Consider the following 26,680-nt stretch of genomic DNA (forward strand, 5'->3'; position numbering starts at 1 on the left):
TTTTTCCCTGCAAAAATCGTCCAAATGCCAAAATATATATATATATATATTTTTCAAACTATTCGCCATTTCCCGCGTTAGAAAGGTAGCGCTAAGAACAGAGGACTGGGCCTTTTTTGGAATATCCTCACCTGGCCCCCTCTGTTCCTTCTTTTGGAAAATTTAAAAAAAAAAAAACGAGAGGGGAGGATTTCCAGCCCCCCGCTCCCTCCCCTTTTAGTCACCTTCTACGACACGCAGGGAATACGTGGGAAGTATTCTTAATCCCCTATCTCCAGGGATATATATATATATATATTTTTTTTTTTTTTTTTTTTTTTATACTTTGTCGCTGTCTCCCGCGTCTGCGAGGTAGCGCAAGGAAACAGACGAAAGAAATGGCCCAACCCCCCCCCCCATACACATGTACATACACACGTCCACACACGCAAATATACATACCTACACAGCTTTCCATGGTTTACCCCAGACGCTTCACATGCCCCGACTCAATCCACTGACAGCACGTCAACCCCTGTATACCACATCGCTCCAATTCACTCTATTCCTTGCCCTCCTTTCACCCTCCTGCATGTTCAGGCCCCGATCACACAAAATCTTTTTCACTCCATCTTTCCACCTCCAATTTGGTCTCCCTCTTCTCCTCGTTCCCTCCACCTCCGACACATATATCCTCTTGGTCAATCTTTCCTCACTCATTCTCTCCATGTGCCCAAACCATTTCAAAACACCCTCTTCTGCTCTCTCAACCACGCTCTTTTTATTTCCACACATCTCTCTTACCCTTACGTTACTTACTCGATCAAACCACCTCACACCACACATTTTCCTCAAACATCTCATTTCCAGCACGTCCATCCTCCTGCGCATAACTCTATCCATAGCCCACGCCTCGCAACCATACAACATTGTTGGAACCACTATTCCTTCAAACATACCCATTTTTGCTTTCCGAGATAATGTTCTCGACTTCCACACATTTTTCAAGGCTCCCAAAATTTTCGCCCCCTCCCCCACCCTATGATCCACCTCCGCTTCCATGGTTCCATCCGCTGACAGATCCACTCCCAGATATCTAAAACACTTCACTTCCTCCAGTTTTTCTCCATTCAAACTCACCTCCCAATATATATATATATATATATATATATATATATATATATATATATATATATATATATATATATATATATATTTCTTTCTTTCGTCTGTTTCCTTGCGCTACCTCGCAAACGCGGGAGACAGCAACAAAGTATAAAAAAAAAAAAAATATATATATATATATATATATATATGGTTAATTTGTTTACGGATGGGGTTGTTAGGGAGGTGAATGCATTCCACGGATGATGGGGGGGTTGTGTGGGTACTGAGATGTATGTTCAACTACTTTTCATGTTATCTTTCTTGATAATGTTTCATAATGATTTGGTTGATAATAAAATGGGCTTTAAAGTTACCCAGGGACAAACTAAGTTCTTAGTATTAGCAATTAAGACAGGTTCAATGACTTTACCAGTAATATAACTGCATGAGGAGTATAATATGAGCTGTAAAAATCTACAGGGTGATCATTTTATTGCCAGTGTTTAGTGATCACATTACTGTGGTTGCCTCTGCATACTGAATGACTGTACCAACATACCAACAGCACTTCTCAATTCCTGTTTTACCTGTATGACTAATGTATACATCTTTACATGCCTTACATTTGATGGCGTACATACTCCCAATTTTTTGACAACCATACCTACTTTTAAGTAAGGTCTTACCGATAGTGTTGTTATACTGGAAGGCAACATTAAAAGCACTATTTTTTCAGTAACTGTCTTACATTGATTAAGTTTGGAGCATAGGGCAATACCAAACGTTTGGATAGGGAGCTGTGGGTTCAGTGCATTACAAATGACGGCTAGAGAATGGGTGTGAGTGGATGTGGCCTTTCTTCATCTTCATCTGTTCCTGGTGCTACCTCGCTAGCAACAAAAATGTGGAAAATGATGATAGATCCAAATGTTTGTTGTTGCACTATTCGCCTAACTTAGCTAATGTACGACAGGTACTGAAAAACAGCACTTTTAATGCTGCCTTCCAATACAACACTAACCTTAGTGGTGATGGCTTTATGCTTCTTAACACCAATGATACAAAAAGACCTTAAAAGACATTTTGGTGGCATAAGGAAAGGAGAAAACATGTGTAATAAACAGAATACTGCTGCACAAAATACTGGAGCACTCCATGACAGGCTGTGCCTAGGCCCCACCACCTCCATATGGTTATGCTCTCTCATGCTTACAGAGCTCAGACCAGAGGGGAGAAATGTAGGTAAGAGTTAAACCCTTAAGGAAACAAAATTCTTGGCGCTTCAAAGAAACAGTTTTTCAAGTAATTTGTGCAGTGTTCTGATGTACTTGGTTCTTTTTGCCATCAAATAAATATTCATGAAACTGATCACTAACAAGATTGCTATGGAGCAACTACCCTTTACTTTATAATCAACACTTTGCAATATACTGCTACATCTCGCAACACTATCCTAGACCAACTGAAATTTGACTGTTGGTGTAAATGTACGACTCAAAGATCTGCTTGAGGTCACCACTACAAATCAAATGTAGATTTACAAGAAATCTGGCAAGAGGGTATAAATAGAAAAAAATTTTTCCTTCCCAAAGGCTGACTAAATGAGCATCCATTTTTCCCTATCCTATCCTTATCTTTGAAATATAATTTCTTGAGTCCTTTTAGTTAGAGGCCCAAGGCATAAATTCCAAAGGTTAGTGAGTGATGTGGGTTAAATGCAAGGTGACACTACCTGTAGCTTAGCAGCTGTGCTATAAGGATAAGGGGTCTCTATAAATGAACACTAACTGACCTCATACATTACAAAGGCCTATGAGGGTATTCTAGATGAATGCATTCTACTCTGGGATCTAAATGATAACGGCACATCTTTGTAGGCAGATGCTCTCTCTGTTGCTTGTAATGGTCTGCCTCTGATAGAGAGATGGCTTTTCATATTCTAAATACTACATTTCTACTGAAGCAATCAGTGTTCCACTTTTTTTTTATCTCCTTTGGAACTACTACGTCATCATTTACATAAAAACTCACGGCTTCTGGCTGTTTCACAGATTCATTATTTTGAAAATCTTTTGAAAGTATATTTTCTCTAAAACAAATAATGCTGTTTCTCATAGTTCCAGAACACATTACATATATAATTATTCTTGGCTCTGGCTTGTTTGCACTTCCTGCTGATCAATCTCCTACCAGATCCCTCGAGCCATGATTGAACATGGCATTTTCTATACATGATGCTTCTTTTTTAAACATCTATTTCACATGAAACAACAGCAGGATAACAACTACCATAACAATAATCATTACCTCTAACCTAAAATAACACTTAAAGCTCTCTTTCTGAGTGAAGCTATAAATATATTAGAGTATCAAAATTGCATGGGTAAATGACAGGGTTCAGGAGTTGATGGTAAGCATTATCTAACTGAACAGCTTGCATATCAGTATTATCATACTTATGAATAAGAATGTCTAACAAAACTAGGAAGTGTGACAACCTCAAAGTTCATGATTAAGATCATTCATAACCACAGCAAAACAGCATTCAGTGCTGTCAATGTTCACATTTGATACCAAAGTTTCCTTGCCTATATCCTTACTATGTAACAAAACTCCTTGTAAACCTTAGCAGAAATTTCTGCATAGAATAAGTTTCTCAGCTTTCACAACAAATACAAAATACAGTATATCATCCTAAGTCTGGACTAACCAGTATGTAAGAGTGCCAAAATTGGGAGATATTCCAAGTTTTGGGAGAAGACCAATATTCTCCCAAACTTGTATTATATCCTCTTATACCTTGACCATTTGGTCCAGGTTTGGGATTAATTCCAGGCTTTGGGGAAAAAAATTCATGCACCATTAACTGTGCCACTTGGAAAAAATGCCTACAATCCAGATGATTTTTATCTATTTCCTTTTCTATAAACTGGACAAAACACAAACAAATGTAGGTTCTTAATATAGTGTGTAGGTTTGGAAGGATACATTCTACTCCTAAATACAGTACTTGGTTTTCTAAGAATAACAAAAATTTGCATTTTGTATCATGATGACAGCATGAATTAGATATTCCCATATTCTAGACTGGATTCTGAGGAAGATGGAGATAGTTGTGGATATTGCTCTGGCACTGGGTGAAGGTAGGGGTTAGGACGTCGTACTGGAATGCCATAATAATCATCCGTGTCCTCTGCTGAAGTATCACCACCACCCCAGTCCAAACCAGTGGCCGCTCGCTCATTTATCAGCTGTTTGAATTCCTGAATTGATTCATTTAGTGACCACAGCTGACAAAGAAGAGACATATCCAGCTGACGCAAACCAACCTATACCAAAAATGAAGAGAAAATGATACAGTCAGGTTTATCCACTCTGTGCTCAAAATCAAGAGAATAGTAATAATTGGCATATATCACTATTACATAAAAACAGGACTCTATTGTCAGTGAGAGACGGGCTTCTGCAGCTTCTGTAGCAGACCAGGATAGCCTCCTTTGAAGCTTTAGGAAACTAGTTTGTTTTCTCAATTAATAAAAACATAGCCTTTTCAAAAGTGACCTTTGACTTAGAATATAATCTTAAGCAAAAGTAGGAAAGGAGGAAGGAGCCAAGCACAGTTTTCCCTTATAAGACTAATTCATCTATTTCAGACACTACCTCGCTCATAAGGAAAACAGAGAATGCATATTCCCTGAATATGATACTGCAGGAGCAGGGAGACCCTCCCCTTCTTTTACTTCAATTCCTAAAATTGTTAAAGTAGCCAAGCAGGGATCATTCATCCTCCTTAAAGGCTCAGGCTGGAGTGTCAGAATGTGTTTGGATGTACCCAGATGAGATGAAAGATAGGTATAATTTTTGAGAAGAGAAACCCGGATGTTCTAGTTTGAGTGAAATAAACATCAGGGTTAATGGGGAAGAACAGTTTGGTAATGTCTTACGGATAAAGATAGTGGTTAGCATGAATGCAAGAGCTAAGCAAGGAGTAGTACTTCCACTGATAGAGTTGTGGGAAAATCACCCATCACTATAACCCGGTCTCGTGCATCAAACCTACAAACACCCTCACTCAGCTGCTCCCAAAATACTTGCCTCTCATGATCTTTCTTCTCATGCCCAGGTGCATATGCACCAATAATCACCCATCTCTCTCCATCCACTTTCAGTTTTACCTATATCAATCTAGAGTTTACTTTCTTCCACTCTATCACATACTCCCACCACTCCTGTTTCAGTAGTGCTACTCCTTCCCTTGCTCTTGTCCTCTCACTAACCCTTGACTTTACTCCCAAGACACTCCCAAACCACTCTTCCTCTTTACCCTTGAGCTTCGTTTCACTCAGAGCCAAAACATCCAGGTTCCATTCCTCAAACATACAACCTACCTCTCCTTTTTTCTCATCTTCGTTACATCCACACACATTTAGACACCCCAATCTGAGCCTTCAAGGAGGATGAGCACTCCCCGCGTGACTCCTTCTTCTGTTTCCCTGTTTAGAATGTTAAAATACAAAGAGGGGAGGGTTTCTAGCCCCCCCGCTCCTGTCCCCTTTAGTCGCCTTCTACGACACGTGAGGAATGCGTGGGAAGTATTCTTTCTCCCCTATCCCCAGGGACAATATATATCCTTGTATTTTTTTTAACTTTCTAAAATGGGAAACAGAAGAAGGAGTCACGCGGGGAGTGCTCATCCTCCTCGAAGGCTCAGATTGGGGTGCCTAAATGTGTGTGGATGTAACCAAGATGAGAAAAAAGGAGAGATAGGTAGTATGTTTGAGGAAAGGAACCTGGATGTTTTGGCTCTGAGTGAAACGAAGCTCAAGGGTAAAGGGGAAGAGTGGTTTGGGAATGTCTTGGGAATAAAGTCAGGGGTTAGTGAGAGGACAAGAGCAAGGGAAGGAGTAGCAGTACTCCTGAAACAGGAGTTGTGGAAGTATGTGATAGAATGTAAGAAAGTAAATTCTCGATTAATATGGGTAAAACTGAAAGTTGATGGAGAGAGATGGGTGATTATTGGTGCATATGTGCCTGGGCATGGGAAGAAAGATCATGAGAGGCAAGTGTTTTGGGAGCAGCTGAATGAGTGTGTTAGTGGTTTTGATGCACGAGACCAGGTTATAGTGTTGGGTGATTTGAATGCAAAGGTGAGTAATGTGGCAGTTGAGGGAATAATTGGTATACATGGGGTGTTCAGTGTTGTAAATGGAAATGGTGAAGAGCTTGTAGATTTATGTGCTGAAAAAGGATTGATGATTGGGAATACCTGGTTTAAAAAGCGAGATATACATAAGTATACGTATGTAAGTAGGAGAGATGGCCAGAGAGCGTTATTGGATTACATGTTAATTGACAGGCGCGCGAAAGAGAGACTTTTGGATGTTAATGTGCTGAGAGGTGCAACTGGAGGGATGTCTGATCATTATCTTGTGGAGGCTAAGGTGAAGATTTGTATGGGTTTCCAGAAAAGAAGAGTGAATGTTGGGGTGAAGAGGGTGGTGAGAGTAAGTGAGCTTGGGAAGGAGACTTGTGTGAGGAAGTACCAGGAGAGACTGAGTACAGAATGGAAAAAGGTGAGAACAATGGAAGTAAGGGGAGTGGGGGAGGAATGGGATGTATTTAGGGAATCAGTGATGGATTGCGAAAAAGATGCTTGTGGCATGAGAAGAGTGGGAGGTGGGTTGATTAGAAAGGGTAGTGAGTGGTGGGATGAAGAAGTAAGAGTATTAGTGAAAGAGAAGAGAGAGGCATTTGGACGATTTTTGCAGGGAAAAAATGAAACTGAGTGGGAGACGTATAAAAGAAAGAGACAGGAGGTCAAGAGAAAGGTGCAAGAGGTGAAAAAAAGGGCAAATGAGAGTTGGGGTGAGAGAGTATCATTAAATTTTAGGGAGAATAAAAAGATGTTCTGGAAGGAGGTAAATAAAGTGCGTAAGACAAGGGAGCAAATGGGAACTTCAGTGAAGGGCGCAAATGGGGAGGTGATAACAAGTAGTGGTGATGTGAGAAGGAGATGGAGTGAGTATTTTGAAGGTTTGTTAATGTGTTTGATGATAGAGTGGCAGATATAGGGTGTTTTGGTCGAGGTGGTGTGCAAAGTGCGAGGGTTAGGGAAAATGATTTGGTAAACAGAGAAGAGGTAGTAAAAGCTTTGCGGAAGATGAAAGCCGGCAAGGCAGCAGGTTTGGATGGTATTGCAGTGGAATTTATTAAAAAAGGGGGTGACTGTATTGTTGACTGGTTGGTAAGGTTATTTAATGTATGTATGACTCATGGTGAGGTGCCTGAGGATTGGCGGAATGCGTGCATAGTGCCATTGTACAAAGGCAAAGGGGATAAGAGTGAGTGCTCAAATTACAGAGGTATAAGTTTGTTGAGTATTCCTGGCAAATTGTATGGGAGGGTATTGATTGAGAGGGTGAAGGCATGTACAGAGCATCAGATTGGGGAAGAGCAGTGTGGTTTCAGAAGTGGTAGAGGATGTGTGGATCAGGTGTTTGCTTTGAAGAATGTATGTGAGAAATACTTAGAAAAGCAAATGGATTTGTATGTAGCATTTATGGATCTGGAGAAGGCATATGATAGAGTTGATAGAGATGCTCTGTGGAAGGTATTAAGAATATATGGTGTGGGAGGCAAGTTGTTAGAAGCAGTGAAAAGTTTTTATCGAGGATGTAAGGCATGTGTACGTGTAGGAAGAGAGTAAAGTGATTGGTTCTCAGTGAATGTAGGTTTGCGGCAGGGGTGTGTGATGTCTCCATGGTTGTTTAATTTGTTTATGGATGGGGTTGTTAGGGAGGTGAATGCAAGAGTTTTGGAAAGAGGGGCAAGGATGAAGTCTGTTGGGGATGAGAGAGCTTGGGAAGTGAGTCAGTTGTTGTTCGCTGATGATACAGTGCTGGTGGCTGATTCATGTGAGAAACTGCAGAAGCTGGTGACAGAGTTTGGTAAAGTGTGTGAAAGAAGAAAGTTAAGAGTAAATGTGAATAAGAGCAAGGCTATTAGGTACAGTAGGGTTGAGGGTCAAGTCAATTGGGAGGTGAGTTTGAATGGAGAAAAACTGGAGGAAGTGAAGTGTTTTAGATATCTGGGAGTGGATCTGGCAGCGGATGGAAACATGGAAGCGGAAGTGGATCATAGGGTGGGGGAGGGGGCGAAAATTATGGGAGCCTTGAAGAATGTGTGGAAGTCGAGAACATTATCTCGGAAAGCAAAAATGGCTATGTTTGAAGGAATAGTGGTTCCAACAATGTTGTATGGTTGCGAGGCGTGGACTATGGAGAGAGTTGTGCGCAGGAGGATGGATGTGCTGGAAATGAGATGTTTGAGGACAATGTGTGGTGTGAGGTGGTTTGATCGAGTAAGTAACGTAAGGGTAAGAGAGATGTGTGGAAATAAAAAGAGCGTGGTTGAGAGAGCAGAAGAGGGTGTTTTGAAATGGTTTGGTCACATGGAGAGAATGAGTGAGGAAAGATTGACCAAGAGGATATATGTGTCAGAGGTGGAGGGAACGAGGAGAAGAGGGAGACCAAATTGGTGGTGGAAAGATGGAGTGAAAAAGATTTTGTGTGATTGGGGCCTGAACATGCAGGAGGGTGAAAGGAGGGCAAGGAATAGAGTGAATTGGAGCGATGTGGTATACCGGGGTTGACGTGCTGTCAGTGGATTGAATCAAGGCATGTGAAGCGTCTGGGGTAAACCATGGAAAGCTGTGTAGGTATGTATATTTGCGTGTGTGGACGTATGTATATACATGTGTATGGGGGTGGGTTGGGCCATTTCTTTCGTCTGTTTCCTTGCGCTACCTCGCAAACGCGGGAGACAGCGACAGAGCAAAAGAAAAAAAAATATATATACATACACACACACATATATATATATATATATATATATATATATATATATATATATATATATATATATATATATATATATATATATATATCCCTGGGGATAGGGGAGAAAGAATACTTCCCACGCATTCCTCACGTGTCGTAGAAGGCGACTAAAGGGGACGGGAGCGGGGGGCCAGAAACCCTCCCCTCCTTGTATTTTAACTTTCTAAAAGGGGAAACAGAATAAGGTGTCATGCGGGGAGTGCTCATCCTCCTCGAAGGCTCAGATTGGGGTGTCTAAATGTGTGTGGATGTAACCAAGATGAGAAAAAAGGAGAGATAGGTAGTATGTTTGAGGAAAGGAACCTGGATGTTTTGGCTCTGACTGAAATGAAGCTCAAGGGTAAAGGGGAAGAGTGGTTTGGGAATGTCTTGGGAGTAAAGTCAGGGGTTAGTGAGAGGACAAGAGCAAGGGAAGGAGTAGCACTACTCCTGAAACAGGAGTTGTGGGAGTATGTGATACAGTGTAAGAAAGTAAATTCTAGATTGATATGGGTAAAACTGAAAGTGGATGGAGAGAGATGGGTGATTATTGGTGCATATGCATCTGGGCATGAGAAGAAAGATCATGAGAGGCAAGTATTTTGGGAGCAGCTGAATGAGTATGTTAGTGGTTTTGATGCACAAGACCGGGTTATAGTGATGGGTGATTTGAATGCAAAGGTGAGTAATGTGGCAGTTGAGGGAATAATTGGTATACATGGAGTGTTCAGTGTTGTAAATGGAAATGGTGAAGAGCTTGTGGTGATATGTGCTGAAAAAGGATTGGTAATTGGGAATACCTGGTTTAAAAAGCGAGATATACATAAGTATACGTATGTAACTAGGATAGATGGCCAGAGAGCGTTATTGGATTACGTGTTAATTGATAAGCACGCAAAAGAGAGACTTTTGGATTTTAATGTGCTGAGAGGTGCAACTGGAGGAATGTCTGATCATTATCATGTTCAGGCGAAGGTGAAGATTTCTAGGGGGTTTTCAGAAAAGAGAGAATGTTGGGGTGAAGAGAGCAGTGAGAGTAAGTTAGCTTGGGAAGGAGACTTGTGTGAGGAAGTGCCAGGAGAGACTGAGTACAGAATGGAAAAAGGTGAGACCAAAGGAGGTAAGGGGAGTGGGGGAGGAATGGGATGTATTTAGGGAAGCAGTGATGGCTTGCGCAAAAGATGCTTGTGGCATGAGAGGCGTGGGAGGTGGCCAGTTTAAAAAGGGTAGTGAGTGGTGGGATGAAGTAGTAAGATTATTAGTGAAAGAGAAGAGAGACGCATTTGGACGATTTTTGCAGGGAAACAATGCAAATGAGTGGGAAATGAATAAAAGAAAGAGGCAGGAGGTCAAGAGAAAGGTGCAAGAGGTGAAAAAGAGGGCAAATGAGAGTTGGGATGAGACAGTACCATTAAATTCTAGGGAGAATAAAAAGATGTTCTGGAAGGAGGTAAATAAAGTGCGTAAGACAAGGGAGCAAATGGGAACTTCAGTGAAGGGGGCTAATGGGGAGGTGATAACAGGTATTGGTGATGTGAGAAGGAGATGGAGTATTTTGAAGGTTTGTTGAATGTGTTTGATGATAGAGTGGCAGATATAGGGTGTTTTGTTTGAGGTGGTGTGCAAAGTGAGAGGGTTAGGAAAAATGATTTGGTAAACAGAGAAGAGGTAGTAAAAGCTTTGCGGAAGATGAAAGCCGGGAAGGCAGCGGGTTTGGATGGTATTGCAGTGGAATTTATTAAAAAAGGGGGTGACTATATTGTTGACTGGTTGGTAAGGTTATTTAATGTATGTATGATTCATGGTAAGGTGCCTGAGGATTGACGGAATGCTTGCATAGTGCCATTGTACAAAGGCAAAGGGGATAAGAGTGAGTGCTCAAATTACAGAGGTATAAGTTTGTTGAGTATTCCTGGAAATTATATGGGAGGGTATTGATTGAGAGGGTGATGGCATGTACAGAGCATCAGATTGGGGAAGAGCATTGTAGTTTCAGAAGTGGTAGAGGATGTGTGGATCAGGTGTTTGCTTTGAAGAATGTATGTGAGAAATACTTAGAAAAGCAAATGAATTTGTATGTAGCATTTATGGATCTGGAGAAGGCATATGATAGAGTTGATAGAGGTGCTCTGTGGAAGGTACTAAGAATATATGGTGTGGGAGGCAAGTTGTTAGAAGCAGTGAAAAGTTTTTATCGAGGATGTAAGGCATGTGGACGTGTAGGAAGAGAGGAAAGTGATTGGTTCTCAGTGAATGTAGGTTTGCGGCAGGGGTGTGTGATGTCTCCATGGTTGTTTAATTTGTTTATGGATGGTGTTGTTAGGGAGGTGAATGCAAAGAGTTTTGGAAAGAGGGGCAAGTATGCAGTCTGTTGGGGATGAAAGAGCTTGGGAAGTGAGTCAGTTGTTGTTCGCTGATGATACAGCGCTGGTGGCTGATTCATGTGACAAACTTGCAGAAGCTGGTGAATGAGTTTGGTAAAGTGTGTGAAAGAAAGTTAAGAGTAAATGTGAATAAGAGCAAGGTTATTAGGTACAGTAGGGTTGAGGGCCAAGTCAATTGGGAGGTAAGTTTGAATGGAGAAAAACTGTAGGAAGTAAAGTGTTTTAGATATCTGGGAGTGGATCTGGCAGCGGATGGAACCATGGAAGCGGATGTGAATCATAGGGTGGGGGAGGGGGCGAAAATTATGGGAGCCTTGAAGAATGTGTGGAAGTCGAGAACATTATCTCGGAAAGCAAAAATGGGTATGTTTGAAGGAATAGTGGTTCCAACAATGTTGTATGGCTGCGAGGAGTGGGCTATGGATAGAGTTGTGCGCAGGAGGGTGGATGTGCTGGAAATGAGATGTTTGAGGACAATATGTGGTTTGATCGAGTAAGTAATAATACGGTAAGAGAGATGTGTGGAAATAAAAAGAGTGTGGTTGAGAGAGAAGAAGAGGGTGTTTTGAAATGGTTGGGTCACATGGAGAGGATGAGTGAGGAAAGATTGACTAAGAGGATATATGTGTCAGAGGTGGAAGGAAGGAGGAGAAGTGGGAGACCAAATTGGAGGTGGAAAGATGGAGTGAAAATGATTCTGAGTGATCGGGGCCTGAACATGTAGGAGGGTGAAAGGCGTGCAAGGAATAGAGTGAATTGGAACGATGTGGTATACCGGGGTCGAAATGCTGTCAATGGATTGAGCCAGGGCATGTGAAGCGTCTGGGGTAAACCATGGAAAGTTCTGTGGGGCATGGATGTGGAATGGGAGCTGTGGTTTCAGTGCATAATTACATGACAGCTAGAGACTGAGTGTGAACAAATGGGGCCTTTGTTGTCTTTTCCTAGCGGTACCTCACACACATGAGGGGGGAGGGGGTTGTTATTCAATGTGTAGCGAGGTGGGAGCCTTGAAGAATGTGTGGAAGTCGAGAACATTATCTCGGAAAGCAAAAATGGCTATGTTTGAAGGAATAGTGGTTCCAACAATGTTGTATGGTTGCGAGGCGTTGGCTATGGATAGAGTTGTGCGCAGGAGGGTGGATGTGCTGGAAATGAGATGTTTGAGGACAATGTGTGGTGTGAGGTGGTTTGATCAAGTAAGTAATGTAAGGGTAAGAGAGATGTGTGGAAATAAAAAGAGTGTGGTTGAGAGAGCAGAAGAGGGTGTTTTGAAATGGTTTGGGCACATGGAGAGAATGAGTGAGGAAAGACTGACCAAGAGGATATATGTGTCGGAGGTGGAGGGAACGAGGAGAAGTGGGAGACCAAATTGGATGTGGAAAGATGGAGTGAAAAAGATTTTGTGTGATCGGGGCCTGAACATGCAGGAGGGTGAAAGGCCAGCAAGGAATAGAGTAAATTGGATCGATGTGGTATACCGGGGTTGAGTGCTGTCAGTGAATTGAATCAGGACATGTGAAGCGTCTAAGGTAAACCATGGAAAGTTGTGTAGGGCCTGGATGTGGAAAGGGAGCTGTGGTTTCGGGCATTATTGCATGACAGCTAGAGACTGAGTGTGAACGAATGGGGCCTTTGTTGTCTTTTCCTAGTGCTACCTCGCACACATGAGGGGGGAGGGGGATGGTATTCCATGTGTGGCGAGGTGGCGATGGGAATGAATAAAGGCAGACAGTGTGAATTGTGTGCATGGGTATATATGTATTTGTCTGTGTGTGTATATATATGTGTACATTGAGATGAATAGGTATGTATATTTGCGTGTGTGGACGTGTATGTATATACATTGTGTATGGCGGTGGGTTGGGCCATTTCTTTCGTCTGTTTCCTTGCGCTACCTCGCAAACGCGGGAGACAGCGACAAAGCAAAAAAAAAGAAAATATATATATATATATATATATATATATATATATATATATATATATATATATATATATGGGAGCGGGGGGCTGGAAATCCTCCCCTCTCGTTTTTTTTTTTTAATTTTCCAAAAGAAGGAACAGAGGGGGCCAGGTGAGGATATTCCAAAAAAGGCCCAGTCCTCTGTTCTTAACGCTACCTCGCTAACGCGGGAAATGGCGAATAGTATGAAAAAAAAAAAAAAAAAAAAAAGAAATATATATATATATATATATATATATATATATATATATATATATATATATATATATATATATATATATATATATCTCCATGATGTCTCCATGGTTGTTTAATTTGTTTATGGATGGGGTTGTTAGGGAGGTGAATGCAAGAGTTTTGGAAAGAGGGGCAAGTATGAAGTCTGTTGGGGATGAGAGAGCTTGGGAAGTGAGTCAGTTGTTGTTCGCTGATGATACAGCACTGGTGGCTGATTCATGTGAAAACTGCAGAAGCTGGTGACTGAGTTTGGTAAAGTGTGTGAAAGAAGAAAGTTAAGAGTAAATGTGAATAAGAGCAAGGTAATTAGGTACAGTAGGGTTGAGGGTCAAGTCAATTGGGAGGTAAGTTTGAATGGAGAAAAACTGGAGGAAGCAAAGTGTTTTAGATATCTGGGAGTGGATCTGGCAGCGGATGGAACCATGGAAGCGGAAGTGGATCATAGGGTGGGGGAGGGGGTGAAAATCCTGGGAGCCTTGAAGAATGTGTGGAAGTCGAGAACATTATCTCGGAAAGCAAAAATGTCTATGTTTGAAGGAATAGTGGTTCCAACAATGTTGTATGGTTGCAAGGCGTGGGCTATGGATAGAGTTGTGCGCAGGAGGATGGATGTGCTGGAAATGAGATGTTTGAGGACAATGTGTGGAGTGAGGTGGTTTGATCGAGTAAGTAACGTAAGGGTAAGAGAGATGTGTGGAAATAAAAAGAGCGTGGTTGAGAGAGCAGAAGAGGGTGTTTTGAAATGGTTTGGGCACATGGAGAGAATGAGTGAGGAAAGATTGACCAAGAGGATATATGTGTCGGAGGTGGAGGGAACGAGGAGAAGTGGGAGACCAAATTGGAGGTGGAAAGATGGAGTGAAATAGATTTTGTGTGATCGGGGCATGAACATGCATGAGGGTGAAAGGAGGGCAAGGAATAGAGTGAATTGGATCGATGTGGTATACCGGGGTTGACGTGCTGTCAGTGGATTGAATCAGGGCATGTGAAGCCTCTGGGGTAAACCATGGAAAGCTGTGTAGGTATGTATATTTGCGTGTGTGGACGTATGTATATACATGTGTATGGGGGTGGGTTGGGCCATTTCTTTCGTCTGTTTCCTTGCGCTACCTCGCAAACGCGGAAGACAGCAACAAAGCAAAAAAAAAAATATGGAGAGAATGAGTGAGGAAAGATTGACCAAGAGGATATATGTGTCGGAGGTGGAGGGAACGAGGAGAAGAGGGAGACCAAATTGGAGGTGGAAAGATGGAGTGAAAAAGATTTTGTGTGATCGGGGCCTGAGCATGCAGGAGGGTGAAAGGAGGGCAAGGAATAGAGTGAATTGGAGCGATGTGGTATACCGGGGTTGACGTGCTGTCAGTGGATTGAATCGGGGCATGTGAAGAGTCTGGGGTAAACCATGGAAAGCTGTGTAGGTATGTATATTTGCGTGTGTGGACGTATGTATATACATGTGTATGGGGGTGGGTTGGGCCATTTCTTTCGTCTGTTTCCTTGCGCTACCTCGCAAACGCGGGAGACAGCGACAAAGCAAAAAAAAAAAAAAAAAAAAAATATATATATATATATATATATATATATATATATATATATATATATATATATATATATATGGATGGTATTGCAGTGGAATTTATTAAAAAAGGGGGTGACTGTATTGTTGACTGGTTGGTAAGGTTATTTAATGTATGTATGACTCATGGTGAGGTGCCTGAGGATTGGCGGAATGCGTGCATAGTGCCACTGTACAAAGGCAAATGGGATAAGAGTGAGTGCTCAAATTACAGAGGTATAAGTTTGTTGAGTATTCCTGGCAAATTGTATGGGAGGGTATTGATTGAGAGGGTGAAGGCATGTACAGAGCATCAGATTGGGGAAGAGCAGTGTGGTTTCAGAAGTGGTAGAGGATGTGTGGATCAGGTGTTTGCTTTGAAGAATGTATGTGAGAAATACTTAGAAAAGCAAATGGATTTGTATGTAGCATTTATGGATCTGGAGAAGGCATATGATAGAGTTGATAGAGATGCTCTGTGGAAGGTATTAAGAATATATGGTGTGGGAGGCAAGTTGTTAGAAGCAGTGAAAAGTTTTTATTGAGGATGTAAGGCATGTGTACGTGTAGGAAGAGAGGAAAGTGATTGGTTCTCAGTGAATGTAGGTTTGCGGCAGGGGTGTGTGATGTCTCCATGGTTGTTTAATTTGTTTATGGATGGGGTTGTTAGGGAGGTGAATGCAAGAGTTTTGGAAAGAGGGGCAAGTATGAAGTCTGTTGGGGATGAGAGAGCTTGGGAAGTGAGTCAGTTGTTGTTCGCTGATGATACAGCGCTGGTGGCTGATTCATGTGAGAAACTGCAGAAGCTGGTGACTGAGTTTGGTAAAGTGTGTGAAAGAAGAAAGTTAAGAGTAAATGTGAATAAGAGCAAGGTTATTAGGTACAGTAGGGTTGAGGGTCATTTCAATTGGGAGGTGAGTTTGAATGGAGAAAAACTGGAGGAAGTGAAGTGTTTTAGATATCTGGGAGTGGGTCTGGCAGCGGGTGGAACCATGGAAGCGGAAGTGGATCATAGGGTGGGGGAGGGGGCAAAAATTCTGGGAGCCTTGAAGAATGTGTGGAAGTTGAGAACATTATCTCGGAAAGCAAAAATGGGTATGTTTGAAGGAATAGTGGTTCCAACAATGTTGTATGGTTGCGAGGCGTGGACTATGGATAGAGTTGTGCGCAGGAGGATGGATGTGCTGGAAATGAGATGTTTGAGGACAATGTGTGGTGTGAGGTGGTTTGATCGAGTAAGTAACGTAAGGGTAAGAGAGATGTGTGGAAATAAAAAGAGCGTGGTTGAGAGAGCAGAAGAGGGTGTTTTGAAATGGTTTGGTCACATGGAGAGAATGAGAGGAAAGATTGACCAAGAGGATATATGTGTCGGAGGTGGAGGGAACGAGGAGAATAGGGAGACCAAATTGGAGGTGGAAAGATGGAGTGAAAATGATTTTGTGTGATCGGGGCCTGAACATGCAGGAGGGTGAAAGGAGGGCAAAGAATAGAGTGAATTGGAGCGATGTGGTATACCGGGGTTGACGTGCTGTCAGTGGATTGAATCAAGGCATGTGTATGGGGGTGGGTTGGGTCATTTGTTTCGTCTGTTTCCTTGCGCTACCTCGCAAACGCGGGAGACAGCGACAAAGCAAAAAAAATATATATATATATATATATATATATATATATATATATATATATATATATATATATATATATATATTTTTTTTAATACTTTGTCGCTGTCTCCCGCGTTTGCGAGGTAGTGCAAGGAAACAGACGAAAGAAATGGCCCAACCCCCCCATACACATGTATATACATACGTCCACACACGCAAATATACATATCTACACAGCTTTCCATAGTTTACCCCAGACGCTTCACATGCCTTGATTCAATCCACTGACAGCACGTCAACCCCGGTATACCACATCGCTCCAATTCACTCTATTCCTTGCCCTCCTTTCACCCTCCTGCATGTTCAGGCCCCGATCACACAAAATCTTTTTCACTCCATCTTTCCACCTCCAATTTGGTCTCCCTCTTCTCCTTGCTCCCTCCACCTCCGACACATATATCCTCTTGGTCAATCTTTCCTCACTCATCCTCTCCATGTGCCCAAACCACTTCAAAACACCCTCTTCTGCTCTCTCAACCACGCTCTTTTTATTTCCACACATCTCTCTTACCCTTATGTTACTCACTCGATCAAACCACCTCACACCACACACTGTCCTCAAACATCTCATTTCCAGCACATCCATCCTCCTGCACACAACTCTATCCATAGCCCACGCCTCGCAACCATACAACATTGTTGGAACCACTATTCCTTCAAACATACCCATTTTTGCTTTCCGAGATAATGTTCTCGACTTCCACACATTCTTCAAGGCCCCCAGAATTTTCGCCCCCTCCCCCACCCTATGATCCACTTCCGCTTCCATGGTTCCATCCGCTGCCAGATCCACTCCCAGATATCTAAAACACTTCACTTCCTCCAGTTTTTCTCCATTCAAACTCACCTCCCAATTGACTTGACCCTCAACCCTACTGTACCTAATAACCTTGCTCTTATTCACATTTACTCTTAACTTTCTTCTTCCACACACTTTACCAAACTCAGTCACCAGCTTCTGCAGTTTCTCACATGAATCAGCCACCAGCGCTGTAACATCAGCGAACAACAACTGACTCACTTCCCAAGCTCTCTCATCCCCAACAGACTTCATACTTGCCCCTCTTTCCAAAACTCTTGCATTTACCTCCCTAACAACCCCATCCATAAACAAATTAAACAACCATGGAGACATCACACACCCCTGCCGCAAACCTACATTCACTGAGAACCAATCACTTTCCTCTCTTCCTACACGTACACATGCCTTACATCCTCGATAAAAACTTTTCACTGCTTCTAACAACTTTCCTCCCACACCATATATTCTTAATACCTTCCACAGAGCATCTCTATCAACTCTATCATATGCCTTCTCCAGATCCATAAATGCTACATACAAATCCATTTGCTTTTCTAAGTATTTCTCACATACATTCTTCAAAGCAAACACCTGATCCACACATATATATATATATATACAGATTATGAAGTCATGAATGTAATGTACTAACATGTAGGTATGACTATATGAGCTTAATGCATTGGGTAAACCATCATGATTAACTAATTGGAATTCATATCTAAATTGGAGTCCTTCAAAGCATTGTAGGTTGAGTGAGGCGGAGAAGATGTGTAGACCGTGCAGACAGGGAGGCAACTGACTCGATGTACTAGTGGGTGGAGCCTGTGGCTGGGGCGGGGTTGTATGTTGAAGAGGAGGAGTGTACCTGGGAGCACCATGGTGACATCAGAAGGGAAGGTGAGAAGTGGTGATGTCTGTGATGATATCAAGGATGGCGATGGCTGTTGACAATGTCTCTCCGGTGATGTCATTAATGGGTTAGGGGTTCCCACAATAGATATCGCTGATGTTTGCAAGACTGCCAATACTGATGAGAGGAATTGTCTATCTGTGGCACCATTTTGATCTGTCACAGAAACCCACTGTAATGGGGCATGGCAAGACAATGCAACAAAATATATCATTGATGCTAGAAGGTGTGGTAGATGGATCATACACAAGCAAGGACTGTTAATGTGTCAGGTAGGCTTTCAGAAGTGTCAGAAATGCCAGGTGTAGAAATATGTAACGCTTCAAAGAACTGTAGGTATGATGATTGTCTGCAGAAAAATATCACCAATAGCCACATTTATGGGCCAAGTTAGAAGAGTCAAGGTTTATCACTCAACACTTTAACATCAGCCGGTCTTAATGTCTCTGCCATCACTTGTAAGGAGGCGTTAGTCCTTCTTGGTTTTTGTGGTGCTTAATGAAGATCTGGTGGCCTTTTACAATATCATTATAAAAAATAAATATGTACATTACTACCACTCTGGGTTCTAGTCTTGCGACACACATCGACACACTAGTGATTCGTCTGGCATGGCTGGGCTGACTGGCAGTTAGCTGGCACTCACCAGCGCCTGGCCCTGGTTTTGCTTGTCAGTTCCACGTGTTTTAGCCAATAGCCAATCAACAACAGATCAGCTCCATGTGTTCAAACATCCTGATAAGAAAACTACACAGTGAGCCATGGGAACTTTCTATATGATGCAACTACAGGTACACCACCGAATTTCGGCAATTGATGGTTTGGCACCTTGTTTAGTCCGGACCAAATTATGTCAGGGAACATGAAATTATCACCGCCACCAGACTAGTTTACTGGGAGGCCACAGATGGCATTGTGTGTTGGGCGTGCTCATTTACATTCTTTACACTGCACTTGGTAGTGGTGATACCACAATTCTGAGAGATTCTTAGCTTATTTTGCTGAAGCTGAACTCTAGCAATTGCTTCTAAGACATATGAGTGTCAGTCATGGTGTCTATATCGATCCAAGATAAAGTAGAACTGTTGAAAAAATGGACTGTGCTGTTCCAGTGTGTAAGCTGTGTGACACCTACAGTACTGGTTCATCAACTGTTTATGATATAAAGAAGCAAAGGGAGAAAATATTGAAATTCTTTGCAGACAGCAATTCCAAGAAACAAATGACGATAAGAAAAACTATGAAAGATGGTAAGAGTACTGGGCACGATCGAGTGATAATGTAATGGTTTCGACAGCATCGGAGTGATGGAGTGGACTTGTCAGGTAGCATGAAAATGGATCAGGCTAAGTTGTTCCATAAAGAACTTAAATCACTATAGTGAAGGATGGCTTCAAAGATTCAAGAAGCGTCATGGAATTTCCTTGAATAAAGTGTGCAGCAAAAAGCAGTCTGCAAACCATGAAGTAGCTGCCGAGTATGAGGATGAATGTGAAACTTGTAGCTGACGAGCACCTCATATATGAGCAGGTGTATAATGCAGACAAAACTTCATTATTCTGGCAATGCACACCAAGGAAAATGCTAACAACAGATGATGAAGAAGACCCCACAGGATTCAAACAATATAAGGACAGACTTACCATCTTAAGGTGCTCAAGCATTTAATATTTGTTTACTTTAAATTTCTAGCAGTTCATGGTATACTTCAGACACATGGGACATGAATAATTAGTGGGTTAGAAGTGTGTTGATGAATTATCATTACATGACCACGGTTGGTCCAGCAAAATGGTTAATCCAGCAATGTTTTGGAACCAAGAGTGCCGGAAAATCGGTGGTGTACCTGTATGTATATGTAACTCATGGTGAAATGATAATAACAAATAGCTAATGAAAAATTAATGGTGTGTGTGTGTGTGCGTCTTACACACTGCTTCCACTCTAAGAATATCTCTACGTAAGTAGGGGGGGCCCAAAACTGCACTGCATATTTGAGGTGTGGTGTAACTAGACTTAGGTATAGTGGCAATATCACATCCTTGCTTTTGTAAGCAGTTTCTGTTAATAAATCCTAACAGACTATTTGCTTTCTTGGCAGCTTCATTACAATGCTGGGAGACAGTGACCCTAGATCCCTCACACTAAGGTTTCTTCTATCTAGTGGCCAATCAGTTGACAATAAAAAAATTTGTTTAGGTTACCTTCTTGAAACTGATAACTTTATTGATGTTAACTGGCATTTGTCATTTTCTAGACCATTCAGTGATTTTTTCTAGATTATCTTACAATCTTAGCCTATCTTCTTCAGCATTGCTGATCTTTGTGTTATCTGCATATTGGACACTAGTTTATTCAGCCCTACATCAATATCATCAGAATAAATGATGAAAAACACTAAACTTAGTAAGGATCCCTGGGGAACCCCATCAGTAATGGGTGACCATGGTAATGATTCACCATTTATTGCAACTCTTTGCTTCCTATCATGTAACCAGAATTCTATTCAATTTCCTATGCAACCAGTAATTTCCAAAGCCTGGACTTTATGCATCAATTTAACATGAGGGACTTTATCAAATCCTTTTTGGAAGTCTATGAATATAATACTATTGCTTTTGTCTTGTCATAGATATTGACAATTTTATGATAAAAGACATGATCTTCACCCCCCAAAACCATGCTGAGTATTACTAATCCAACTGCGTTGTTCCAAGTACGCTATGATTCTATCTCAAATAATTGACTCCAGAAGTTTACACAATTATTGTGATGCTAATAGGACATTAATTTCCCATCTTGTATATAAGAATGACATCTGCTAGTCTCCAGTCCTGTTGACCATTTCACACTGGAGAGATTATTCAAGACATAAGTAAACTGTCTGGCAATTTCGTTTTTAACATTTTTAATTATTCATGGATAGAAATGATCAAGATCTGGGCTTTCATTAGTCTCTAACTTATCTGTGTTAGCTCTTCTCTAACTGTGACAGTAAATTCTGATGTCATGTGAGTGCTATTTATCAGTCTCAAAATTCATGCTGTTACTTTCTAGTGTAAAAAACAGAACTAAAAAACTTGGTCAGGTTGTTGCTATGCTTTTATCTTCCATAATGGGTTCTCATCCTCATTTACTGAGGGTCCTATTCCACTCCCTATATGTTCCTTATTACTGATATATCTATAAAATCTTTTAGGATATTTATTACTATCATTTGCAATACTCACTTCGTATCATCTCTTGGTATTTTCTATAAGACTTTTCACTCATCTCATAATTGTGTTATACAGTGTTACAATATTTGAGCCACTGTCTAATTTCTTAAGCTTGTAGAGTTTACTTCAGTGTCATACAGCTCCTGCAATATCTTTGGAGTATCATTCAGGATTGTTGGTTTTATTGTTTCTGTCTTGCATGAGAATGAATGCGACTTGATGGTGCATACACTGATGCTTAAAACTGGCCCATGATTCCTCTGGGCATGAACCAACATTGTGTAACACATCAAAATCCCCCTTTTACATTTTGGGGTAATAATATTGGTTTTAGGGGAGTCAGTTTTGATATCTACATCAAATCTAACCATGTTATGGTCACAAGTGCCTAGCATGTTCTCCAACATGGGCATTAGTTATTAATGACTCCTGGGATGTGGAGTTTCTTCACAAATGTACCAGTGGAGAGGACAATAGATATAATCCTGAATTATGTTTACCAACACCATGTCTTACCTCCCCTGAAGATGATCAGAAATATATTAAGAGAAATGTTATGTGCCTGCACCATGGAAGCATCTTCCAGATGTATACAAGGGAAGCTTTACTGGCAGATAGATGGAATAATTTTTGGGTCTCCCTGAGGGTTCTCTTTGCACAAGCATTTATGTCATATGTCGAAAATACAGCAGTGCAACCTTAGAGCATGACACCCCAGATTTACTGCAGATATATGGACAACATTTCTATCTGGATAGATAACAAACTTACTGAAAAACCTCCTTTCTTGGATGTAATGGTCAGTGCCACAACAGGGTCTTTCATCACCGACGTTTACAAAAAGCCTACCAACGATGGTAAATATATGAATGGAATAAGAGAATGCACTCACAATTACAAGAGGAATGTCATTCGCGCATAAATAAGGAGAGCAACTTCTGTTCCAAGAACTTCGATGTGTCAACACCTTGAGGTAATCAGACTACCTCAACATGACAGTCTTAATGTTTACAACAGGAACACATTTACAACAATATATAAAAAGGATGAGGAGTTCATGTGAGATATTGTGACCAGAAACTGCAAAGCAATTGATGAAGACAAGGATATCACCTTGATAATATACTACAACAATCCTAAAACAAGTTCACTCGTAATGAACAACAATATGGTAGGTCGCTCTGAAAGTTTGAATTGAACTGATGTGGTATATGAGTATCAATGCAATATTGGGGACTGTCACCCACAACACATAAACTACATCGGACATACAACCTACACCCTGAGACACCGCCTCTTGCTTCACTTACAAGAAGATGGAATCACACATCATAAACAAAAGCATGGAATGAGACTGGGAGAGATTATTGCTCCCAATTGGTTCACCTGATCATGCTTTCATAAATGTATCTATTCTAATGGCACCTCATCCTCCTGCAGCCCCTTCTAAGTGTAAATACTGGCACCACAACAAAGCTGACTGGAATAACTTATGTAACTTCTTTCCTGACTTTCCTTGGGCAAATTACTGTTTCTTATATGGTGATGCTTTTGTCTCTGCTAAACACATAGCAGAGATTATTTTTGCAGGAATGAAAGCATTTATCTCCTCTTCCTCCATTATCAAATCTATGGTTCAACCATTCCTGTTCTGAGGCCATTCAGGCAAGGGATCAGGCATATTGGGCTAGGAGAAACTCTCCTTCCTCTGGTTCCCATTCAACTTTTATCACTGCCCATAATGTCTGCAAGCAAGTTATCCATGAGGTAAAGTGTGCCTTTATTCCAAGGAAGTGTGATAACCTCTCCTTGTCATCCACTAATAGATCTTTAGCTAAGGGCATTTCAAACAACTTTTGTCGCTTTACCTTCCCTTCACTTTTCTGTTCTGACACTACTACAGCTGTCTATTCCTTAGACAAAGCAACTCTGGTTCCCATTTCTCCACTAATTCCACTTTGGCTGACTCTAACATTCCTTTATCTCCTGATGCTCCTCATACTAATCCTATGCCCCTTCCATTAACCTCTTTTCAGACCATCCAAAAAGCATTTCTTTCTCTGGACACAAGCAAGGCTTATGGTCATGATGGCATCCATCCCCAAGTACTGAAAGAGTGTGCCTCTGAGCTTGCACCTTTGCTTGCTTGTTTGTTCTGTTTCTGATTAAAAGCCAAAACTTTTCCTTCTCCTTGAAAGCATACACTGATACATCCCATCCCTAAGAAGGGTGACCGTTCTGATACCTCTAACTATCGTCCTATTGCTCTGACATCTGCTATTTCCAGTCTTTGAATCCCTCCTCAACTCCCATATCCTTATACACCTCTAAAATCACAATCTTCTCTCTGATCATCGGTATGGCTTCCATAAGGTGAGATCCACTGGTGACATTCTTTCCTATCTTACTTATGTCTGGTTATCATTCCTGAAAGATTCTGGGGAATCATGTGTAGTTGCCCTTTACTTATCTTAGGCTTTTGACAGGGTGTTGTATTGGGGTCTTAAGTTCACCTTTTTTGCTTCCCTCTCTCACTTTGCTGTTTCACATCTAGCTTCCCTTCCAGCCGAACTATCTCTGTGGTTGTTGATGGATCAGCCTCCCCACCTTTTCTCCATCAACAGCAGTGTCCCTCATGGTTCTGTCCCATCCCCTACACTTTTTTCCTTTTATTCGATGATTTCCTCTCCACAAATGATCAAATGCACTCATATGCTGACAACTCAATGCATACATCCACATCTTCAATTCTACTTCCTCTTTTCTCACTCGATCTGTGTCTCAACACAACTTCCTCAATAAACTTAGACTTGGATAGAATATCTCAGAGAGATAAACAAAATGCTGTTAAGTTTAATGCCTTTAAGACCCACATTCTACCAATCTCTCTAACAAAACCTCCTTACAGTTCTCGTCTCTCCTTTGACGGTTCTGTAATTCCACCTCTTGACTCAATGAACATACTTGGTTTTACTGTAACATCCACTCTTTTTTAGAAATCCCACATTACAGGAATAGCTAAGTCTGCCTCTAAGAAACTGGGTATCCTCTTCAGATGTCGAAACTTCTCTGAATAGTTGTTCCATTTATAAAATGGATTATTTTGTTCTTGTATGGAGTGCTGCTCTCACATTTCGGGTGGTTCTAGCTTTGCATCCTTACCTGACAGAGTTGAATTGAAAGTGGTTCCTCCTAATAAACTGTCCCAGGTTAATTTCCAAACTTGACCCCTTGCCTTATGCCACAATGTTGGTTCACTTTCCTTCTTCTAGAGGTACTATTTTGGTTTTTGTTCCCAAGATATGGCTGTTTGTGTGCCCCCCACCACTAGCTAGACCACACAATACTCGGTGTGGTGCTGCATCACATGATTATTGTGAGACCATCAGCAACTTGAGGGTGGGCTGTTTTGATACCTGCTTCTTTCCCTATATTTTGAAGCTTTGGAACTCGCTACATTCTCATGTCTTTCCCAATAAGTATGACCTGGCACATTTCAAAAAACAGATTTTTCACTCTCAAAAATCTGTAAATAATTTCCCTTGTCTTTCTCCATTTCACAATTATCTCAATAATTCACATTCATTTCAATTAAGGCCCAGCCTTGCTGTGGAATTTTGTCCGTGACTGGATCCTTCAACATAGAAAAAAAATGAAAACAAAATCATTACTAGTTGCAGTGATCAGACATGACTACAGATATTAGAAGCTATTCACATTAGAGAGAACAATTTTGGACATATGGTGTTTGAGCACCCACCTAATGGTAGAATAATACTGAGGAAATTAGAGAACATAGGAAAGAAGATTAATAACTCTACATATGCTGACGTATTCAATTCTATGTGCATTAGAGAAAACCTGCTCCAATACTTGCTCACTTTTATAAAAAAAGTTACTAATATCAAGTAATGAATTACAGTACAGTACACATATTTGGGGTCCCAGTTCTGGCAAAGACATCATCACAAATCAATGTACAGCACAAACAAGTAATTACAAATGTATCTCTGCATCAATGTGGCCAGCATGTGTAGATCTTATTGTGCTACTGACAAAAGGATTAATTTCCCTTGCTGTGGCAAGGTATCTTCATGGCTTGGGTGTCCACTAGTAGAGACTTCATTTTTGCCTCAGATGCTTGCAGGTCTTGCATTATCATGCAACTAGGGTATATGTTGTGGTCACAGTAAACCATGGAGGAGTCTGAGAGGTTTGGATGTAATTTTTCAATTCAGTAAGAATTATTCTCAAATCACACCAAAAAGATGACGTGAAATTACGAGTGAATTCTTTCAACCGATTAGGTTGTGTTACAAAGATAACTCGGGAAAATTGCTCAAAAAATAAAAATAAAAATAAAAGAATAAAAGATCAAAACATTCCATTATCTATAATGAAGCACCACACTATCATCTCCCTCCACCATCACTGGGGTATATCACCTCTCCCCATTTGGCAGGGAATAAGCTCCAACTACAGCAAGAAATGCTTCACTTTAAGCATAATGTATGACTTTTGACAGTAGACGTAAAACTGATATATGAATATTAGGACTGGAACATGACCCTGGAGCACATCCCCCATTTTACTTTGTAAAAATAGATTCATTCTGAATAACCTTTTTGTTGAATAAAATCCTCATGCAATACAAGGAAAGCCTGTAATGATCTGTGGAGGGCATTTTCCACACTATCACAAAAAGCTCATGTCAGCCAATGCAGAGATCAAGGTCACACTTATATGACTTACAGCAGTCACCTAAGTGAAAATAAGGAGTGGTTTGTTCATGATATGCACCTTTAGTTGTGTCAATAAGCAGTCACTTGGTACAGAGACTGATCTGGGTCCAGGTGAGTCCACCTCAGTAAGTGTAAGTATTGGGTTGACGTCCAGCCAAATACATGGAAGTGTGGAACTGGCATTCAGTCAGGTGCATAAAAACGGAAGGTTAGGGTCCATACATGTAAGTACAAGTGTGGGA

The 26,680-nt window shown here is 41.1% G+C and overlaps 1 protein-coding gene across 4 annotated transcripts in view; it reads right to left on the minus strand.

Annotated features, from left to right (window-relative positions):
- Window positions 1-1,695: 1,695 nt before the first annotated feature.
- The window catches only part of LOC139749139 (uncharacterized), a 46,784-nt gene continuing 21,799 nt past the window's right edge, over window positions 1,696-26,680 (minus strand). For all 4 annotated transcript variants that reach the window (XM_071662774.1, XM_071662775.1, XM_071662772.1 and 1 more), the window contains one exon: window positions 1,696-4,415. In XM_071662774.1, the coding sequence (XP_071518875.1) occupies window positions 4,152-4,415 (264 nt within the window). In that variant the 3' untranslated portion in view covers window positions 1,696-4,151. The remainder of the gene's footprint in view (window positions 4,416-26,680) is intronic.

This window comes from Panulirus ornatus, chromosome 6 (genome assembly GCF_036320965.1).
Source record: "Panulirus ornatus isolate Po-2019 chromosome 6, ASM3632096v1, whole genome shotgun sequence".
NCBI classification, from domain to species: Eukaryota; Metazoa; Arthropoda; class Malacostraca; order Decapoda; family Palinuridae; genus Panulirus; species Panulirus ornatus.